The sequence below is a fragment of the Engraulis encrasicolus genome, chromosome 17, assembly GCF_034702125.1.
Source record: "Engraulis encrasicolus isolate BLACKSEA-1 chromosome 17, IST_EnEncr_1.0, whole genome shotgun sequence".
In the NCBI taxonomy this organism is placed as follows: Eukaryota; Metazoa; Chordata; class Actinopteri; order Clupeiformes; family Engraulidae; genus Engraulis; species Engraulis encrasicolus.
Window position 1 is genome coordinate 6567850 of NC_085873.1, and position 10000 is coordinate 6577849.

The window sequence follows — 10000 nt, forward strand, 5'->3', positions numbered from 1 at the left end:
GTATGGTGACACGCGCCTCTTCTTGCTCTCCCCCACACCCCCGCCCGTGCCCCCTTCGTACAGTCCCGAGTCGGCCGAATCCACAGACTTCACCGAGGTGGACTCCATCCAGCTTCCGTCCTCCCCACCAGCTCCACCTCCAACCCCAGCCCCAGCCCCAGCTCCGCACCTCTCCTTGGGCTTCTCCAGCGGCAGCACCTGGCGATGGGGATCCAGGGGCAGCGGAGGTGGAGGCGTGGGTAGGAGCGGCGGATGCTGCAGTGCCACCAGCTGCTGCTGCTGCTGTTGTTGTTGATGGTGGTGCTGTGGCGAAGGACGGCCGTTGGGCCCAACCACGCCCCCCGGTGGCGAGGCTGAAGCTGACGACGGCATCTGCGGCGGAACCGACCGGAACCATCCGGGAGGCGGCGGCGGCAGATGCGCCGGCTTGCTGGGTCGCGGGTGACTAAGGTACGGCGGGGATGGTCTACCGCTGGAGCTCCATGCCGACCCCCCACTGGTGGGCACCGACATGCCCCCGGGCGAGAAGGGGCTCTCTGGGTAGTAGCCCAGGCCATGGTTCCCCTGACTCTGGAGGTGATGGTAGGTCTTGTAGAGGCCGTTGCCTGTCGAGTAGACCCATTGTAGATATGAATGAAATATAATAGAATAGAATGGAACAGATTATAATACAGTCAGCAGTCAGCAGAGTAGAGTAACGTTTATCATGGACAAAAGGACAAGCTAAACAGCTAACACTCTTCCATAAATTGATTACAGTTTTTCTCGATTGCTTACACACAATTTTCGGAATCAGTTCTCGAATTCTCAATACTCTACACACAAATCTCCAAACCTCACACGCAACGGGCAGAACTCTTCACTTCCTCTGAAAAATGCATGTCTTGTCTCAAAACAATGTACTCTCTTCTAAAAACCTCATTTTGTTCTCAAATGACACACACAAGCAGTCATTTCAATACACTCTTATGTGAACCATTGAACACTAATATGCACAAGGTAAAACTCTATACTCAACTTGACACACAGTAGAAACTTATTTTCTTCACTGTTCTACTTACTAAAGAGGGTATTTTTCTGTAGTAAAATAGTGAAATATTGTTTTTAGGCAAAAAATATATTTTACATATTTTTATGACATTTTTTAAAAATGTACTAATTTGTTGTAAAATATTGGGTAACCACATGAAAGTGATCTCTTGTATAACAGATTTTGGAGTTCAAAAACTAAACAAATGTGTTTTCTCACTGCATCCACTCATGTTTTCATCAATATCACATGCAATGTGTGTCCTTATGGGGTGATGATTTCAGATTGTAAACCGGTATGAAGAGAGTTTGCCCATCTGATGAGGAAGTGAACATAGGATGGCAGTTGATTTTAGTATTTTGAATGGCAGTGTGTTCAATGCGACAACCAGGGAATTTCTTCATGAAAATTGTGTGTAATCCAGAGAATTGTGTGTAGTGGTTTGAAAAGAGTGTGTTCTAAAACTGAAATGTGAGTGTAAAGAAAGAATTGTGCGTAGTGTTCAGTGACATTGGTTAGGGGAGTTGGGAAATGGGTGAGATGTTCCGAGAATTGTGTGTGAAGTACCAGAACTTGTGTGGAGGCAATCGAGAAAAACTGTAATAACAGTATTTATTTGAATGACTAATAGATGTGCTTATCTGTGCTTATCAGTGCTTATCAGTGAATTTCTAGCAATATTAGTGGAGAAAGTAGCAATAAAATATTCTTAGATCCAAAAGGGGGTCCCGATGGAAAAAAGGTGTAGCAGATGGGTGTAGTGCTCACCAGAGTAGTCTCCGTCGTAGGTGGGGTTGGAGAAGTCCAAGCAATTGGAGGTGGCCATGGAGTGGGGGCTGGGCAGGTACCAGCGGCCGTGCGGGCTGAGGGACGAGGGGTCCTTGGGGGGCCCTTGCTGGTGGGGATGGTGGGGGCCCGCCATGGACATGTGATCGCGGCTGTAGAAACGGCTCTGTGGTAAGGAGCTCATGTACTGACGAAAAGAGAAGAGAAGAGAAGAGAAGAGAAGAGAAGAGAAGAGAATGGAAGAGAAGAGAAGAGAAGAGAAGAGAAGAGAAGAGAAGAGAAGAGAAGAGAAGAGAAGAGAAGAGAAGAGAAGAGAAGAGAAGAGAGAAGATAGAAGAGGAGAGGAGAGGAGAGAGGAGAGTCAGCTGATAGTAAAACAAGGACACAGGTCTACTGGCTACTCAGATAAGTTACCTGTGTTGGAAGGAAACTGTGTTTCCTTCTTTACTTTAACTTTTACTTCTGACACCTCTGGAAGAGTGTTCACCTGGTGGTTTACACGACAGGTGTATTGAGAAGTGAGTGCTCACCTGGTCCGCCAGGTAGGATTGGTAGCAGCCCCCAGGCAGGAGCTGCTGTCCATCTGTGGGGGAGGGGGTGAGGCGATCCGACTCCTGCTGCACATACAGCCTAGAGAGAAACACAACAAGATCAAGGTCAAGGGTCAAGGTCAAATTGAAGTTCAAGGCCATGGTAGATTTTGTTTTGTACAACATTGTTATTTTTTTCGCACACTTAAGCCGGCAGATGTGTTGGAGATGACCCACAGAATCTGAAGAAATGTAAAACTGCCGCACACTGTCCATTTTGCTTTTGCTGTTCACAATGTAACGGCCTTTGACATGTCATAAAAAGATTTTGTTTTGTAAAATTTAAGTGGCCAGACACTACACTGTTACTTTGCAAATTTACTTGACAGAGGTATGAAAGGTCATTCTAAAATGCTTAAGTTAGGCAATAAGTATATTCAAATACAATAGATACAATATAATCCAATACACAGACTACAAATGAAGAGTTCAGATGCAAAACCCCCTAACTCCATTTCTGAAGACCTGCACTTCTATATTTTTAGAGAACCCAGTTGTTGGTTTGGTTTACATTCATGTACTTGATAATACATATAAATAGTTATATTACAAAAGTAAAAGAAAAAAATGTGCAATTTTGATAGCTTTGTATTACAGGGATTGAGATGGGACAAAACATGTCCGGGAGATAAAACTCATGTTGGTGCTTAAAATGTAATTAAAAATTGCAACAAAATGAGCTGGAATGATGGAAGAAGAGGTTTTGTACACTAAAATATGATTTCATATTTATTTATTTTTATTATTTTTATTTTACACGTTGCAGTGTGTCATCAGTACCTTCAAAACCCCATGTCCGAAAGCAAGATTTAGAATTTGACAATACCATAATAATTGGTTAAAATGAAATATAACAAACGTCATAGCTACTGTCATCAAGTATTTTGGAAAATGAATCAAACTACATGTATGTACAATGTTTTATAAACCTTTTTATATACTTTTTAAACTATTGAACATGTGTCCGGACTTTTAGTCAACACCGTAAAAAAAAAATTAAATACAAAAAAATCTACCATTATTGTGGTCAGCTCACACTCTAAGCAGCCTGGTACTACTTCCTATTTGGTATACATGCCATGGAGACACTGTTCTGTTAAGGTCACATTTAATATTTGATTTTATCAATGCATCTTTAGGAAGACCACCTATGTCACAACCATAATGTGTCAACACCATAATGCATAAAAATAAAGGTTATTTTAGTATTTTGTATAATAAAAGCTTAGAATAACTTTATTAGCAAGTCCTCAAGTGACTGCTGATGTACCAGAAGACTTCTGTTAGAAAATCATGTGTTATTATGAAAAGTAGGTTTATTTGTCAACTCCGTAAGAGTCAACTCCATAAGATTTTCTTATGGAGTTGACATGCAAAATCTTATGGAGTTGACAAATTCACCAAAAACTGCTCAATATGCTAATATGATATTCTTTTCAAACGTAGAAACAGGAGGAAAAGTTATTTTAGGATATTATATGTATATTAATGTGCATATAATGCATATAACTACATTTTTTTTCAATATATGGACAAAAACGTTTAAACTAAAGTCTAATTCAAAACAAATGAACTTTTTAAAAAGAGAAGCTTAAGAATATAACAAAACTACAAAATAAACTGAGTTTTTTTTTCTGCACTAAATAGGCTCCAAAAAGCAGACCAGTTTGTCAACTCCATCAGTTTTTCTGTCAACTCTGTAAGATTTTCCTCAGCACTTTCAGGTGTTTTTGTAATATTTTCGGGAAAAAGCTAATTCTTTAATCATTTTTTTTTGTTTAGGCAATAAAGGGTCATTAGATGTATACCACCATGTATTTTAACCACTTTAGGTGTTTTCCTCATGGTTGCAAAATAAAAGATGAAGTCTGAAAATGCCAATTTTTCAAACTCTGTGTGTTAATAACAGTTTTAAATTAAAATTTAAATATATATATTTCATATTATTGTACATCAAGGTAACTAAGTATCATTACAATACAAATTAGAGCTAAAGATTCTTGTTGGACTATTATAATAATTTAATTATATACTTTTCTTGTGTCTGATGAAGTTGACGAAAATCTAGGTGTGAAGGTAAACATGTTAATTTGTTAAAAATGCCTTTTTACCTGGAGCCTGTATTTTACATGCCTGAAAACTACACATCTTTATCTACATGAATATATAACCATCAACAACATATTCTGCATTTTCAAAATCAGGTTTTCAAAACGCATTTTGTCCCATCTCTCAAGAATCCCTGATTAAATTAAAATGAATTAAGATTATTTTCTGAAAAGACACTTAGGGGGTTTGCATCGGAACCCTTCAAATACATATTTATTTGGTAACACTTTACAATAACTACCCAAAAAAGCTTAATAAGCACTTTATTATGATTTAATTGTAATTAACATTTAACAAAGCATTTATAAATGTTTGTAAATAAGTAAGAACCAAACTACGACAGCACAGTGGAGTGGGAATCAACTTCTACTGTGTGAGTTTTATGTGGTTTCATGCCTTCTGGTCTTTGGAGGATAAACTTTCAGGAGCGGTAAGACTGTGCTGTGTCTGTTGTGTTAACATAGTATTTCTTGCCCATTTATAAACATTTGTAAACATTTTGTTGATAATTAGTTCATTATTTATAAAGTGTTTATAAAGCTTTTTTGGGGTAGTTATTGTTAAGTGTTACCATTTATTTTAAAATATCATTATTATATTTATATTTATTTCATGAATACAATTAACCATTATCAAAATCTGCATTTTGGTTTAGATAGGCAGGATTTGAGTGAAAGGGAAAGTATGGTGGGCCAGGAAGGAAGGAGGGCAGTGACTAAATGAACTCTTAAGGTCAGAGGTCGAATGTAGTGTTGACAAAACTCCAGCCGAGGTGTGAATAGCTGCCTGGCTCCCACCCATGCCATGGCCCTACAGTAAGCTGAGGGCTTCTGGGCAATGAGCAAAGGATTTCGAGGGTGGCCTGTCTCACCTCCTGCTAAATAATTCACACTATGTTTTTAATCGCCTCTGTCGTGAAAATCTGATTTATGTACGAGTTTGTACACGCCACGAAAGACAGAAGAGCAACTTTCACTATGAGTACTTCACAGGCAGTTTGTGTGGATTCTTGTGTGCTTAGCCTGAGGTTCTATCAATATTAGGGCTGTAATGATATTGAGATATGTGCAATGATATTGTATCGAACAGAGAAATCGTGATACACAGAGTCACGATACTGAATTGTGGTGCAAGAAGGCAGTATCATGATACGCCATTTCACCAAGTTCTGTTAGCCGTCAGGCAAGACAGCAATGTTGGCAAATGAGGAAAAAAGTGAATTCAGTGAAGAAAATTCATTTAAAGTGATACATTTGAAATATTGTGGGGTGTATCAACATTTGAACAAAAATAGACACAACTGTATTACGCAATAAAGTCTGAGGGGGCAGCCATGAGCTAGTGGTTAAAATGGGCTTTAGATCAGAGGGTTGCAGGTTCAAATCCCACCCTTCCACTCCCTACCGCACTCCTTGTCTGAAGTCCCCTTGAGCAAGGCACCTAACCCCACACTGCTCCAGGGACTGTAACCAATACCCTGTAGGCCTAAATAACTGTATAATGCTTTGGAGAAGAGTGGCAGCTAATTGTAATGTAATGTTATAGGTGATTGGGGGGGGTTCCTGCCTACCCTGGTGGCAAGATATGCATGTGCCTGTTTACAGTATGCATGTATGTTTGAACTAGGGATATATGGGATGTATATTTATAGTAGGCTATGCATGTATTTATGTATGCATGTACAGTATGTATGAGGTCTACTGCATGTATTTATCCAATGCATTTATTGATTTACAGAATTTACAATTTCACAAATTTACAAGTCCTTCTGCTCACATGTTTATATAATAATTGACACATTCACTGTTTTACTGTATTGATAGGGAGTCATGATGACTTTTAAAAAAATCCCTTTTTGCCTTTTCCCCCCAGAAAAGTCCTCATGCTTACGTACGTGTCGTAGTTGTCCCGGAAGCCTTTGGCGAAAGGGTTGTGGTCTATTTTCAGTTGAGTGATCTGGGGAAGAAATGGCAGGAGACAGGGGGTCAGGCGGAGGACAAGATGGGCACAGCCACCGTCAGTGGAGTTTGTGAGAGAAGAGAAGAGGAGAGAGTGAGTGAAAGGGAGTGTGAGTGAAAGAGAGAGGGATAGTGGGTGGTGGTGAGGGAGTGGGTATGTAAGAGAGAAAGAGAGAGAGAGAGAGAGAGAGAGAGAGAGAGAGGGGGGGGGGGAACGAAATAAGTGAAACAGAGAGAGAAAGAGGTGTGGTGACAAGAGTTGGGGGAAGGGGGAGTTGAAAATGGGTGCAAGTGTGTGAGACAAGCAGTGAATTTAGAGAGAGAGAGAGAGAGAGAGAGAGAGAGAGAGTGAGATTGAGAGCAGAACAGATAGAGGAGGAGGGGTGGCAAAAAGGAAGATCACAGACAGTCACAAATAATTCATATGGCCACTGTCATCGTTTACTCTCGGCACTGGAAGTGAACCTCCCAAAATCATAACGCCACTAGTCACTTCCCATGACTTTGCTCTAACCCGTGAAGCATACTCATGTCTGACCACCCTATTCTTTTTGGATACTCTTATCTTTGCATATTTCTGGCCTTGCCACAGTCTTGATATAAAGCAACCAGATAATGACTAAAAATGTCTTGATTTAAAATTGGTATGCAAATTATTTCTCTACTACGCCCATTTAACCTTTTTACCAAATAAAGAAAAAAAACAGATATACAATATAGACAACAAATTCACAAAATGGGAAGAGGAAAAAGACGACAGAATTTGGGTCAGATCAATATGTTGGTGCCTTTATGTCTTTGAAAAAAAAGAAAAGAAAACGGAGAGGGGAGGGGCTAAAAACAGGGTAATACAGGGGGCAACCAAGGGTGACTCACATCTGCGTTCTGATAGGCTGTCACCGCGATGAACTGCGTCTCTGGGAAGACGAAGACCTGGGCCTTGGAGGACAGGAAGGGATCGTCCGAGCCGTCCTCCTTCACCTCCACCACGTGCAGACGAGGCTGGTATTTATGCAGAGACTGCAGTACGATCATCTGTGGAGAAATGAGATTACGGTATTGGAGTACAATTACAGTAAATTACGGTATTATAGCACAATTACAGTAAATTACGGTATTGAGCACAATTAGAGAAAAGTTAGTGTAGATAACAGTAGAGGATATATTATTTCTCTCTGAAGTGTAAGCGACTTAACTGTAAGTCGCCTTGGATAAAAGCGTCTGTACTGTACTGTACTGTACTTTACTGTACTGTAATGTAATGTAAAGTGTAGAGTTGAGTGTGCGCTGCACAGCAGTATGTCTACCTGGCCCACGTTGTTGGAGCTGCCCTTGTTGTTGGTGAGCTTGAGCTTGCCAAAGGAGACCTCCTGCCTCATCCAGTGAGCTCCGGTGTTCGGAGAGTCCGGATGCATGTACGTCCTGTTGCCTGGTGACACCACACCAACACACAACGGTCACAATTACAGTACAGTAAGGGGCACACCACACCACACAGCCACCCAATGGCCAGAATCAACGGTCCATTGAGGCAATAAAACACATAGCCCTATTAATAGCTGCAGCTATTTGATTTTTTCCCCCTCGAATGCAACACAAAATGTCAGTTGCAATTAATGGATTTTTTTTCTTTAAAAAATCAATAAAGGATTGCTTGATAAAACTACACCTTCAGAGAACTAAGCCTATTGCCATAATAGCAGATGACTGTTTGTAAAGCCACACTCATTTAGCGACAGACAGGTTAGCAGCATAGTGCCAGGTAGCCCTGTCATGCAGATGGGATGACCGCCAATCCTATTCACTATTTGCCGAAAAAGCTTAACTAAAGTACATCATAACAACATTGCTATGGCCTTGCCAAGAGCCTTAAGTAACATATTAAGACATGGCCATTAACATTTTGGCGGACATAAGCTTATAAACATAGGCTCTACATGAAAGGGTTAAAAAAGACATTGCTAGCAGATGCATGCAAGCTCCAGTACCTGGCATGGTGCCCTCTGCTTTGCCACACTGCACCCACTTGCCTCCCTGGTACCTCCAGTGGTGCTGGTCTGCCAGGACCACGTCCACGTAGACGTTATAGTGTGCTGTGGGGTCCAGCGCACTCAGGTTGAAGCTGAGAAAGGGGAACATCCGCCTGCCAAACAAGAACAAACAGATAGCTCATACAGCAAATAAGTAAATGATCATCTACAACATAACACAAAAATAAATAGCCAAGGAGAACACATAGCCTACAGGTAAGCTTAGGTTGAAGCGGAGGAATGGAAACATCTGCATGCAAGCAAGAACAAACAGATATAGAGAGAAAGTAAATAAACAAATTCATGTGTAACACAAAATAAATAAAAAAGGAAAAAACATGAGCGTCTGTTGAAACTGAGAAAGGGGAATGTCCACCTGCAAAAGAACAGAACAAACGAACAAAGAAATAATACGAATAGAAATACAAAAGAAAGGACAGCATTCCTATTCAAAGTTTATTGCCAGTTTCGGTCGTAATCTTCTTCAGTGTCTGGCATTTGTATTGTTTGGGAATTAGCACTGTTGCTGTTTCTTTCAAAGAGTTGAGTGCATTAAATGAAGTTAATAAATGATATAAATTAATTGGAAGAGCATTTCATGAGCACGGACGTCTGTTAAGACAGCCCAGATCCTCATAAAAAAAAGAATCAGCTTTAGCCACACCATGTATACCAAAACACACTGTCAACATTTCAGAACGAAACATTCACAACTTTGCGAGTTATCTTCCTTGGTGAAAGTAAGAACCACACCAGCCTCTGTGAAGTCTAACAGAAGAATTTTAAGGATAGGTGTATTTTTTTTTACAGAGCATAGAGTATATGTCCTGGATGTAGGACTTTATAGAACTTCATACCTTTGAAGCATGTAAGCTAAAAGGCTACATGACATACAGGTGCTCTGCTGCATTTCTGACTCCTTATAAATATGAGACCTTTGAAGTACGCAAGCAAGAAGACTGCCGTATAATGCCGAACACTTGTGCAGGTGCAGGAAATAGAACTTTATAGAAGTGGAAACTTTGAAGTATGCAACCTAAAAGTTAAGCACACAACCTAACCATACACTGTACACCTTTGTTACAGTGCATACAAGCTTATCACTTTGGAACATTAGACTTACTGTACGTAAGCAACAAATAACATAGGCCATTGTTATATTTACGGAGTGTTAAGTACATGTCCCAGGAAATATATAGATTTATAACCTTGGAGACTTGAAGTATGCAAGTATGCAAGCTTAATGCATTGTCCACTTATAGCCTTTGAGGCTTGAAGTATGCAAGCTTAATACATCGTCCACTTATGTTACAGTTCACACGTGCCCTCGGAATAAAGCAATGGAGCCTTTGAAGAATTCCAGCTTACAGACAGTCACAGTACAATGCCTACTTAATATTATAGTGCACTCGGAATAGAGACTGGGGACCTTGAGGTTGACCCAGAACTCATGATGTACATAACTTAAAAGACTATACCAAAGTTGGCAGTGCACTG

At 40.3% G+C, this 10000-nt stretch overlaps 1 protein-coding gene across 1 annotated transcript in view; it reads right to left on the reverse strand.

Moving 5' to 3' along the window:
* The window catches only part of tbx21 (T-box transcription factor 21), a 30256-nt gene that overhangs the window by 293 nt on the left and 19963 nt on the right, over nucleotides 1-10000 (reverse strand). Inside the window, exons 2-8 of the mRNA XM_063221653.1 lie at nucleotides 8462-8616; nucleotides 7781-7902; nucleotides 7350-7508; nucleotides 6410-6471; nucleotides 2347-2446; nucleotides 1799-2003; nucleotides 1-605 (exon numbers count right to left, since the gene is read on the reverse strand). The exon at nucleotides 1-605 is cut by the window's left edge and continues 293 nt beyond it. Coding sequence (XP_063077723.1) covers nucleotides 1-605; nucleotides 1799-2003; nucleotides 2347-2446; nucleotides 6410-6471; nucleotides 7350-7508; nucleotides 7781-7902; nucleotides 8462-8616 — 1408 coding nt within the window. The remainder of the gene's footprint in view (nucleotides 606-1798; nucleotides 2004-2346; nucleotides 2447-6409; nucleotides 6472-7349; nucleotides 7509-7780; nucleotides 7903-8461; nucleotides 8617-10000) is intronic.